This window comes from Mercenaria mercenaria, chromosome 10, assembly GCF_021730395.1.
Source record: "Mercenaria mercenaria strain notata chromosome 10, MADL_Memer_1, whole genome shotgun sequence".
Lineage (NCBI taxonomy): Eukaryota > Metazoa > Mollusca > Bivalvia > Venerida > Veneridae > Mercenaria > Mercenaria mercenaria.
The window spans coordinates 60,459,656-60,472,894 of NC_069370.1; the positions used below are offsets into that span (position 1 = coordinate 60,459,656).

The 13,239-nt window shown below is 36.5% G+C and overlaps 1 protein-coding gene across 1 annotated transcript in view; it reads left to right on the forward strand.

Moving 5' to 3' along the window:
* LOC123556526 (uncharacterized) overlaps window positions 1-13,026 on the forward strand; it is a 75,415-nt gene extending 62,389 nt beyond the window's left edge. Inside the window, exon 9 of the mRNA XM_053553201.1 lies at window positions 11,580-13,026. Within this exon, the coding sequence (XP_053409176.1) occupies window positions 11,580-11,776 (197 nt within the window). The 3' untranslated portion in view covers window positions 11,777-13,026. The remainder of the gene's footprint in view (window positions 1-11,579) is intronic.
* Window positions 13,027-13,239: the final 213 nt, after the last annotated feature.

The window sequence follows — 13,239 nt, forward strand, 5'->3', positions numbered from 1 at the left end:
CCATATTTACGTTAGGTATATTTTGCATAGCCAAGTACGTTTATGGATAAAGCAAAAAGAGTACTTTAGTCTTTTGTTTTGAAAGCTTAAAATTAATGTATATAAATAGTTGCGGGACACTAGGTAAAAAAAGGACATTGGAGCTTTAAATGGGGAAAAAAGTAATCATATACCTGTGAATAAGGTAAGATTGGTAGTCTCTTTGATTGGTCAGTAATGTAGACAAACCCAAGATTTTTTTTTCAAGTTTTAACCTTGCTGTATTTGCAGTGTTTTATTATACATTTTGATAACATTACTATATTCAATATGCACCGAAAAAAAGCTTCATGCAACATGCTTCTGCCATTGTACCAAATGATTTAAGAATAGAGTCATATATTAGCATAAAATCCTGGGATAAAGGATCACTATTTATTAGCTCACCTGTTACGAAGTGACAAGGTGAGCTATTGTGACCACTTGATGTCCGTAGTGCGTCGTCAGTCGTCCATGGTGCATCAACAATTTCTGAAAAAATCTTCTTCTTGAAAACCACTGGGCAGAATTACACCAAACTTCACAGGAATGATCCTTGGGAGGCCCCCTTTCAAAATTATTCAAGAGTTGAATTCCATGCAGAACTCTGGTTGCCATGGCAACCGAAAGGAAATTTTTTCAAAATCTTGTCCAAAACCACAGGGCCTAGGGCTTTGATATCTGGTGTGTAGCATCATCTAGTGGTCCTACCAAAATTGTTCAAATTATCCCCCTAGGGTCAAATATGGCCCCGCCCCGGGGGGTCACATGGTTTATACAGACTTATATAGGGAAAACTTTGAAAATCTTCTTGTACAAAACTACATGGCCTAGGGCTTTGATATTTGGTATGTAGCATCATCTAGTGGTCCTCTGCCAAGATTGTTCAAATTATCCCCCTAGGTAAATATGGCCCCACCCCGGGGGTCCCAAGTTTTACATAGACTAAGACGTATATAGGGAAAAAAAGTTCAAAAATTACAACACTTAGACCATTGATATTTGGTTTGTTGCATTGTCTTATGGTCCTCAACCAAAATTGTTCAAATTGTACCCCTTGGGTGAAAAGAGCCCCTGCCCTGGGGGTCCCAAGTTTTATATAGACTCATATAGGAAAAAGCTTTAAAAGTCTTCTTGTCTGAAACCATACGACCTAGGTTTTTGATATTTGGTATGATGCATTGTCTAGTAGTCCTTTACCAAAATTTTTCAAATTATGCCCCTGGGGTTAAAAGAGGCCCTGCCTTGGTGTCACTTAGTTATTATGTGAGTTATATAGGAAAAATACTTAAAAAAATAATCTGATCCTATTTCCAAGTCTGTTTAATTATAATTACCTGATGACCCCAAGTAATATGATGTCACTTGACTTTGACCTTGACCTACTGACCTACTTTCTTGTTTTTTAATATACAGCCTTGAAATTTTGATGACATACACAGTTTTGCACACAAATCGTAAACTGAATTTCATTGACCATGAATGTGACCTACTGTCTTTCTTATTTTTAGCTCACCTGTCACATAGTGACAAGGTGAGCTTTTGTGATCACCCTTCGTCCGTCGTCAGTCCGTCCGTGCGTGCGTCAACAATTTCTTGTCTGCACGATAGTGGTTTCATTTATGATTTTATTTTAACCAAACTTGCACACAACTTGTATCACCATAAGATCTCGGTTCCTTTCTTGAACTGGCTAAATCCCGTTATGGGTTCCAGAGTTATGGCCCCTGAAAGGGCCAGAATTAGCTATTTTGACCTTGTCTGCACAATAGCAGCTTCATTTAAGATTTGAATTTAATCAAACTTACACAAAACTTGTGTCACCATAAGATCTTGGTTCCTTTCTTGAACCAGCCAGATCCCATTATGGGTTCCAGAGTTATGGCCCCTGAAAGGGCCAAAATTAGCTATTTTGACCTAGTCTGCACAATAGCAGCTTCATTTATGATTTTATTTTAACTAAACTTGCACACAACTTGTATCACCATAAGATCTTGGTTCCTTTCTTGAACTGGCGAAATTCCGTTATGGGTTCCAGAGTTATGGTCCCTGAAAGGGCCAGAATTAGCTATTTTGACCTTGTCTCACAATAGCAGCTTCGTTTATAATTTGAATTTTATCAAACTTGCACAAAACTTGTGTCACCATAAGATCTCGGTTCCTTTTTTAAAGCGGCCAGATCCCTTAATGGGTTCCAGAGTTATGGCCCCTGAAAGGGCCAAAATTAGCTACTTTGACCTTGTCTGCACAATAGCAGCTTCATTTATGATTTGATTTTAACCAAACTTGCACACAACTTGTATTACTAGAAGATCTTGATTCCTTTTTTGAACTGGCCAGATTCCGTCATGGGTCCCAGAGTTATGGCCCCTTAAAGGTCCAAAATTGCCTATTTTGGGTTTTGCAGCCATATAGATACTTCATTTATGGTTTTATTTGATACAAACTTCCAAAATATCTTCAACAACAATAAATCTTGGATTCCATGACAAATCAGATCCAGTCATAGGTTCCAGAGTTATTTTATATTTGATTACCTCCCCTGATTGTAATCAAAATGGATTTATATCAGTAAGTACTTGTAGGACTTATTTGAAATTTCATTATTGTCTTTAGTTGGACTGAGTAAATCAGGGTAGATAACTATGGACTGATTTTATGTCAAATTACCTCCCTTTATTTCAAATTAAAACGGGTATATCTTCGTAACTAATGAAGATACTGATCTGAAATTGCATTTATGTCAACAGATTTATTTGGCAGATCCTTCTTTTGTTCACTTACAATAATTTTTTTTTTTTAATTACTTCCCTTTTACGTTACTATAAATAGCTTATTTTTAGTAACTTTTTAGCTCACCTGTCACAAAGTGACAAGGTGAGCTTTTGTGATCGCGCGATGTCCTTCGTACGTCGTCCGTGCGTGAGTCCGTCCATAAACTTTTGCTTGTGACCACTCTAGAGGTCACATTTTTCATGGGATCTTTATGAAAGTTGGTCAGAATGTTCACCTTTATGATATCTAGGTCAAGTTCGAAACTGGGTCACGTGCCATCAAAAACTAGGTCAGTAGGTCTAAAAATAGAAAAACCTTGTGACCTCTCTAGAGGCCATAATTTTCAGTGGATCTTCATGAAAATTGGTCAGAATGTTAATCTTGATGATATCTAGATCAAGTTCGAAACTGGGTCACGTGCCATCAAAAACTATGTCAGTAGGTCAAATAATAAAAAAACCTTGTGACCTCTCTAAAGGCCATATTTTTCATAGGATCTGTATGAAAATTGGTCTGAATGTTCATCTTGATGATATCTAGGTCAAGTTCGAAACTGGTTCACGTGCGGTCAAAAACTAGGTCAGTAGGTCTAAAAATAGAAAAACCTTGTGACTTCTCTAGAGGCCATATATTTCACAAGATCTTCATGAAAGTTGGTCAGAACGTTCACCTCGATAATATCTAAGTCAAGTTTGAAACTGGGTCACGTGCCTTAAAAAACTAGGTCAGTAGGTCAAATAATAGAAAAACCTTGTGACCTCTCTAAAGGCCATATATTTCATGGGATCTGTATGAAAGTTAGTCTGAACGTTCATCTTGATGATATCTAGGTCAAGTTCGAAACTGGGTCACGTGCCATCAAAAACTAGGTCAGTAGGTCTAAAAATAGAAAAACCTTGTGACCTTTCTAGACGCTATATATTTCACAAGATCTTCATGAAAATTCACCTTGATGATATCTAGGTCAAGTTCGAAACTGGGTCACATGCCATCAAAAAGTAGGTCAGTAGGTCAGATAATAGAAAAACCTTGTGACCTCTCTAATGGCCATATTTTTCATGAGATCTGTATGAAAGTTGGTCTGAATGTTCATCTTGATGATATCTAGGTCAAGTTTGAAACTGGGTCACGTGCCTTAAAAAACTAGGTCAATAGGTCAAATAATAGAAAAACCTTGTGACCTCTCTAGAGACCATATTTTTCAATGGATCTTCATGAAAATTGGTCAGAATTTTTATCTTGATAATATCTTGGTCAAGTTCAAAACTGGGTCACATGAGCATGAGCTCAAAAACTAGGTCACTATGTCAAATAATAGAAAAAACGACGTCATACTCAATATTGTATCATGTGGGAAGAGGTGAGCGATTCAGGACCATCATGGTCCTCTTGTTTATTATTGGCCGTAGGGAAAAACCGAGACCACTTTTCTGTGGTACAACATGGATGGTACCTCCAATTTTTAGGTATATTTTGACATATCTGTACCTTGTAAGAATTTTTTTTTCTTTTTGGTTAAATTTCTTCCCTTTCTTGTTCCTGTCCTTTGGACTTAGATATTTTTTCTGAGGACCTTCTTGTCCTCAAGTGCAATGATAACAGGTGAGCGATATAGGGCCATCATGGCCCTCTTGTTATCATTTTATCATCAGTTTGACATTTGAAACATGTAGGTCATATTACTCAGGTGAGCGATACAGGGTCATCATGACCCTCTTGTTTTTATTTTTATGCCCCCGAAGGGAGGCATATAGTTTTTGAACCGTCAGTCTGTCGGTCGGTCTGTCTGCAATTTTCGTGTCCGGTTCATATCTTTGTCATCCATGGATGGATTTTCAAATTACTTGGCATGAATGTGTACCACAGTAAGACGACATGTCACGCACAAGACCCAGGTCCGTAACTCAAAGGTCAAGGTCACACTTGGACGTTAAAGGATAGTGCATTGATGGGCATGTCCGGTCCATGTCTTTGTCATGGATGGATGGATTTTCAAATAACTTGGCGTGAATGTGTACCACAGTAAGACGACGTGTCCTGCGCAAGACCCAGGTCCGTAGCTCGAAGGTCAAGGTCACACTTGGACGTTAAAGGATAGTGCATTGATGGGCGTGTCCGGTCCATATCTTTGTCATCGATGGATGGATTTTCAAATAACTTGGCATGAATGTGTACCACAGTAAGACAATGTGTCACACGCATGACCCAGGTCTGTAGCTCAAAGGTCAAGGTCACACTTAGACGTTAAAGGTCATTTTTATTGTAGTGCATTGATGGGCGTGTCCGGTCCATATATTTGTCATTCGTGCATGGATTTTAAAATAACTATGCATGAATGTGTGACACAGTAAGACGACTTGTCGCGCGCAAGACCCAGCTCCATAGGTCAAAGGTCCTAAACTCTAACATCGGCCATAACTATTCATTCAAAGTGCCATCGGAGGCATGTGTCATCCTATGGAGACAGCTCTTGTTTTAACCATTATTTTGGTGAAGCTATGAGAGTTCTTGCAAATAATGTGATTAGATACACACTCTTCAATTTATAGAAGGTTGTTACATGCCATTATGTTATAACACAGTCTGTTTTGAAACAATTGGTGGCCTGTGACTTGCACTGAAAGTTCTTGAGAAGAATTGTTTTTTCGACTTTTCTATCTAAAGGATTAGGTTTATTTTAGCGTAAAATTTATTTATTTTTATGTAGTGTATTAACACTATGTTTCAAAACTTGTTTGGCAAGTAGTTGACACAAATATTGTACACAGGCAAGTGATTTTTTGTCGGGCCTTTTAAAAGTTGTCCAAATAGCTGTTTGATTTGACATACATGTAGCAATCTTGTTTATATTTAGCATGAATGTTAATAATGAGATGAAGTGTCATGCGCAAATTGCAAGTTCCTATCTCGAAAGGTCAAGGTCACACTTGGGAGATCAAAAGTCATGTAAGATAAGGTTACACTGGGGAGGTTTAAAATCATGTAAGATTTCGTCCAGGCCATAACTTTGACATGCATAAAAGAATCTTGTTATGCCCCCCTGCCAAGAAGGAGGGGTATATTGTTTTGCAGATGTTGGTTAGTCTGTAGACCAGTCTGTATCTGGATAATAATTCAAAAATGCTTGGGCCTAGGATCATGAAAGTTCATAGGGAGGTTGGTCAGTCAAAGGTCACAGTAGCCCAGAATAGTTAACCATATCTGGACGATAACTTGAGAATGCTTGGGCCGACGCAGGGTTGTGAGTTTGATCGCCTGGTGCAGCATATGTTCTCCATGATGATTTGAAATCATTCATCCTTCACCTCTGATTCATGTGGGGAAGTTGGCAGTTACTTGCGGAGAACAGTTTATACTGGTACAGAATCCAGCAAGACTGTTTAAGTTAACTGCCTGCTGTTACATAACTGAAATACTGTTGAAAAAAGGCATTAAACCCAAAACAAACAAATTATTTCAGTTACAGTAACGTGGAGCAAGAACTTCTAACCTATAGGCTCATTCAAACAGGGATCTTTAGCACTGCTCAAGTTCAGAGTTCCCAATATCTTTTTGCCTTCTTAGGTATATGGTAATTAAGAAAACATAAGTTTAGAATCCAACATTATGGCACATACCATATTTGTTTAGAAAGTAATACATTATAAAGAATGAATTGTCACTGAATAAAATCATTGGTTGGAGTTCAGATGGGAAGGAATTTTATTATGAGGGCACAGACTGAATGATATGATAATATGCATCTAAAAGACAGACAATGAGTTTATTAGCAAATCACTGTTTTAGATATATTATTTTGATTCTAACACATTATCAAGGCATCCATCAAATATTTGCCTGTTTTCTGTTGGATTGTTTGGATTTTTTTCTAGAGCACCACTATGCTGTTTGACGCTATGATGTTAGAATTGTGGCATCAGAAAATGAATTGTTACATAACAACACAATTTTCATCCTTCTTTAATTAATAGGAAAACAAAAGAGTCAGTGTTAGAATATACAATATTAATTCATGGCTAAATTTTGATTTGCTAATTAAACAAACCTTAGAATTGTCTTAAGGTTAACAAGTATCTTATCAAATCACAAAATTATTTGATAAATGAACATCCTGTTTAACAACAATCTGCCTGACCATTTCATGTTCTGCTGTTCTGTTCTGTATGATGGATACTTCAATATTCTGAAGGAGTTGTCCCCCTTTAAAAATGAATACCATTTTAAGGTGAGCTATTGTGACCGCTTGATGTCCGTCGTGCGTAGTGCTTTGTGCGTTGTCCGTCAACAATTTCTAATAAAAGTCTTCTTCCACTGGGCAGAATTACACCAAACTTCACAGGAATGATTCTTGGGTTGCCCCCTTTCAAAATTGTTCAAAGAATTGAATTCCATGCAGAACTCTGGTTGCCATGGCAACCAAAAGGAAAAACTTTAAAAATCTTCTTGTCCAAAACCACAGGGCCTAGGGCTTTGATATTTGGTATGTAGCATCATCTAGTAGTCCTCTGCCAAAATTATTCAAATTATCCCCCTAGGGTCAAATATGGCCATGCCCCGGGGGTCACATGGGTTATATAGTCTTATATAGGGAAAACTTTGAAAATCTTCTTGTACAAAACCACATGGCCTAGGGCTTTGATATTTGGTATGTAGCATCATCTAGTGGTCCTCTACCAAGATTGTTCAAATTATCCCCCTAGGGTCAAATATGGCCCCGCCCTGGGGGTCACATGTTTTATATAGGGAAAACTTTGAAAATTGTCTTGTACAAAACCACATGTCCTAGGGCTTTGATATTTGATATGTAGCATCATCTAGTGGTCCTCTACCAAGATTGTTCCAATTATCCCCCAAGGATCAAATGTGGCCCTGCCCTGGGGGTCCCATCGTTTACATAGACTTATATAGGAAAAAGGTTTAAAAATCTTCTTGTCAGAAACTACAACACTTTGACCTTTGATATTTGGTTTGTAGCATTGTCTTATGGTCCTCAACCAAAATTGTTCAAATTGTACCCCTTGGGTGAAAAGAGGCCCTGCCCTGGGGGTCCCGAGTTTTATATAGACTTATATAGGAAAAAGCTTTAAAAATATTCTTGTCTGAAACCATACTACTTAGGCTTTTGATATTTGGTATGATGCATTGTCTAGTAGTCGTCTACCAAAATTATTCAAATTATGCCCCTGGGGTTAAAAGAGGTCCCAACCTGTGGTCACTTAGTTATTATGTGAGTTATAAAGAAAAAATACTTGAAAATAATCTGATCCTATTTCCAAGTCTGTTTAATTATAATTACCTGATGACCCCAAGTAATATAATGTCACTTGACTGTGACCTTGACCTACTGACTTACTTTGTTTGTTGAGATACAGCCTTGAAATTTTGATGACATACACAGTTCTGCACACAAATCATAAAACTGAATTTCATTGACCATGAATGTGACCTACTGGCTTTCTTAATATTTTATTATCAGTTTGACATTTGAAACATGTAGCTCATATTACTCAGGTGAGCGATCCAGGGTCATCATGACCCTCTTGTTAAAGAAATAGAAATAAACAATTGCTGAAAACTATGTTCCACCTAGTTATATGAAATTTCAGCACTAAGACAAAATTGCAAATGCATCAAAAAGAAGATACGCAACAGTTCTTTAAAAATGGTAAGTTTTTAAAGGCGCTGAACTGTCTGAAAGTAGGGCCCCTTTATGCAGTCCTTTTCCGGAATTCAATGTATATACCAGTATACTGACAAATTTGTGTAGAGTCATACACATGTTTTATAAACTGTTCAATTTTCATTTGAACAACCCTTTCGTTCTATGATTTGGTGGTGTTTGTAATTTTGTTCTAAAAATGTACAGTTAAGCCTTAAGCCTTTCACCCAAGCTTACATTCCAACCACGGCATATAATTATGCCCAACCAGCCGTACATTTGGAACCTGAGCATGACAAGATTCTTTTCTCAATCCCTGCCAGTAAGGTGCTTTAAGAGATTTTCATTATTGTGGAACTACTCTTCAACAACAGAAATGAATATGAATTATAAAGAACTAGAAATTCTTACTAAAATATCCATCAGTAAAGATACAGTTGTATATATTGGTAAATACATATGAAAACATAATTATCACCACACTGTGTTAAAATGTAGAAGAAATCTAAAATGTTAAGGAATCATTTTATTTTTTATAAGCCAGAAGTGACACATTCTTCCGAATAAAATGAAAATCTGTTTGTTTTTAAAAAAAAACTTGTGAATATTATTATTATATAATTATATTTATAATAAATTTTCAATTATTGCTGCAGATGAGTTTCAATTATTGCTGCACCACTCATCTGATTTTCACTTTGTAAAACCTATCTCGGTCTACACTAAAATGAACAAATATTGTTAAATCTTAAGGTTTTATAGGAGATAACAGCTGAAGCTATTCAAAGTATACAGTTATGTCCCTTCTTTCTCAAAACCTTTTCTGTTGGTACTTATGACCAAAAATTATACACCATGCAAAATTTGCCTTGTATGATGATGTGCACCAGGTCCTGCTAGGCGTCATACTCAGTTCATGTGGGGACAGGTGAGCGATTCAGGACCATCATGGTCCTCTTGTTTTTTCAGTTACTACATACATACTTCTGTGGCTTCAGTTATCATAAAAACATTCATGATACGTTTTCACTGCCTTCAGTTATTTAAGAAGGCTATAGGCAAAACAAACAGTACAAAAACAAACAGTAGAAACCTTTAATACAGTGATTTACTTTTAAATGATATTTTAAGTAAAGTTTAATACATGTAAATGGGAGAGTTTTCCTTTGAGTGCCCTTACAGAAGAAAAAGGCCTGCCGCGTACTCTTGCTGTGTACATACAGCGTATTTGACGCATACATGATGTGTACTGAAACCAAGGGCTTTAATAGTACGCAGGATATACACCGCACATACACCGATAGTACGTTTGTAGTACACTTTTGACATGCAAATGAGCTCTGCCGCATACTATTTGCTGCGTACATGCTGTAGACTACATAGTACACAGGATGTACGATGGAGGAATCTAGTACACAGGAAGTACACCGGAGAAATAGTACGTAGCATGTACGCGGCACATACACTTTTCACATGCAAATGAGCTTGTGGTGTACTACCCCTGCGGCGTACATGCTGTGTACTCCTGCTGCATACTTGCTGTATACTCCTGTGGCGTACATGCTTGTACTCTTGCGGCAAAACTGCTGTGAACAGGTTTTACTATTCATGTGCAGCCTTCCTAAATCAAACAAAATTCATAATGCTCAAAAATACCATATTTAGTTTAAAATTAACAGTTTTAAATAGTGACCTAAAATGCACCATAATTCGACTGGACATTAAGAGTAACAAGTGCACTTAAAGCATATGGCAAATCTGCGATAAATGCTGAGGAGCATGGGTAAGACACAGCTCACTGCTCAGTTTTTCATTATAATTGCTTATACAGGTGTCACTTTACATTGCATGCAAGGTGCAGCTCAGAAATCACTTAGATGTAAGCTTCACAAATGAACATTGCAAATAGTTTGGCAAATTTAATTGTTCAGAATAATCTGAACTATTCTGTGCTATTAAGATAAAAGTTACTCAGAAATCAAGTTCTTGCTTCAAAAAAAAAAAAAAAAAATGTACAAATCCTTCCTGCATGAAGTGTACTTCAGACTTTTACCTAAAAAAATTCTAAGTATAAACACCAAAAGAAAATGAACAAGTCTCTCCCGCGTATATGAAGTGTACTTCAGACTTTAACTTATAAAAAAGAAATAAGTATAAATGCCAAAAGAAATTGTACAAGTCCTTCCTGCGTATATGAAGTGTACTGCACAAATTTCAAAGTATCTGCGTGTACATGCAGTGTACTATTTTCTTGTACAAGTCCCTCCTGCGTACATGCAGTGTACACCTTAAATTTTTTGAAAGTCTGTGCTGCGTACTTGAAGTGTACTAATGACCTCCTGGGTACATGCTGTGTACTCTTTGAAATAGTATACTGCATGTACGCGGCATGCGGTATATGTAAAATGTACTCCTCTGGCGTACTACTGTGTTCGCGGCATATACACAGCAAATACGCAGCATGTATGCCACAGAGGCTTGCTTCTGTAAGGGTGATAATGGTCCTGACAAGGTGATATTTATTATAGTCTGAGGGCTAAATTATCTTTTTCTAGGGCCAGTATCACTTAAAGCCGCCACTCTCCCATGTATTAGTGCCATTTTTATTGGTACAAGCATCGACTGGCATAATAACTTTCAGCTTTTCAGTTTCTGTTTCATTTCTAAATTATATACACTGTATATATATATATATATATATATAAAATCAAATGCCTTTATAGTTGTACTATGTGGCTTATACCATAATTTGGAATTGAAAATAAGTTATTTCACAAAGAATACACAATGTTACGCTCGATATAACAAAACTACACCAGAACTATTTGCCGTTTTACCTCCATTAAATGTCATGACATCATTTCTGTTTACGGGTGTTAATTTCCTGCACTAGCGTCAGGGCCATTATCGATTAGTGACCCTGGGGCTAGTTGTGATGTAATTACGCATGAGGCAATGCGGTAAGCACAAAATTGTCACTACTTATATGTACTTGTGTAATAACTTTATTTATAACCAAGACTCGTTTATATTTAATGGTATATTTCATGAATTTCACTTTTAACCTGTACATATAATATCAATTGTATACATTATATTTAAAGTATTTTGACACGTATATTTTCAGTTGTTTGGGGCGCGTGCAATCATTCTTTCCACAACTGCTGTATGACATTGTGGGTAAAACAGAACAACAGATGTCCACTGTGCCAGCAGGACTGGGTCGTACAACGTATAGGAAAATACGTTAAACCCAACTTTGTTAATAAGCATAAAGAGTGGAAGTGTACTGATGAAATGTTATTTTGGAGATGTCCCTTGTAATATTTATAAATTCTAATAACAGTACATGTATTGGGGCATACAACATACAGTGAAGCAGTGATTGTTGACTATGAATTACCATGAAGTATGGACATGCAGTGATGAAATATTATTTGCAAGAAGACACTTGTAATGTTTATATATTAGTGTTTTATCACAATTATATCCTTTATCATAACAATATTGGGACATACAACATAACTGAAAAACAGTGATCAGTGACAACAAATTTCCATCAAGTATGGACAGTCTGACATGCATAAAATGTAGTAATAGCGACACTTCATGAAATATTTATTATGTATTACTGAAAGAATGATGTCCTGTGTGCAAGCAGTATTGGGTTGTATATTGGACAGGAAAATGAAAATGTTAGTTAAGAAGAATTGTAATGCATTGATCAAGAGTTATACTTTAAATCTGGAAAATATACAGGCTGGCTTTATTATTTGCTGACTGTACTACAGGTGAACTTAAAACTAGTATGAACAAGAGCTCGTTAAACACGAAATACCCCTCTTGATGCATTCAGTAGTTGCACAAGGAACAGAAATTATATGCTCACTGTAAACAAAAGTTCTACCATTCTGGTTTCATCTGACCTTGACCTTTAACCTATTAACCTAACAAGAGATTACAGAGTGATCTTGGTGCCATCCACTCAGCCATTTTTGAATGTTCCAAATTTCAAGACTAGCTCAATGTCAAAACCAATGTCAAATTTCATTTCAGTACATAACAATGTGTATGTGGTCTAAATTTGAAAGTTGTGGCTTGAGAAATGTGAAAGCAGGTCACTAGATCAATTCCAAGGTCAAAGTTCATTTCGGTAGACAGAGCTATGCATGTGTTTCAAATTTGAAGGCTGTAGCTTGAGAAATGTGAAAGTAGGTAATAGGTAATCAAAGGCCTGAATGGCCTGAGTCGGCTAATGATTGATGTACTGACAGTATAGTCTACCAGTTTCAGTTTGTTTTTAGTTTTTTTTCTTAAAATTTCATAACACAGCTCGATATTTACCCAAAATATTATATCCGGATACGATTACACTTTTCTCCAGTTTGAACAATATATTTTACAAATTGTGATGATACGAAGACATTTAGCAGCAATTGGCAGTATCTGACATTGAAGTTTACGGTTAAATTACCTCTTATTTAAATCTTTTCATAAAAAAGTTGTTTCATTTCGCCAAACATAGACGATCTACTTTCGATTTCAAAAACTACAAGAAAATACAATTTAATGTTTCGCCGATTTGTTTATTTCTCGAAAAATAAGAATTAAAATCATTTTTAATATCTGTAGTAACTAAACAAACCAGTAAGAGCTTCTTCTTCCGATAATTTATCCGTTTACTGACTGCAAAATTCATGTGTGTGTGTAGAAACCCACGCAAAGTTTATAGAAATCATACGATGCGTGTATACGTTCAATGTGGGAGAATTAAGGCTGATCGGGAT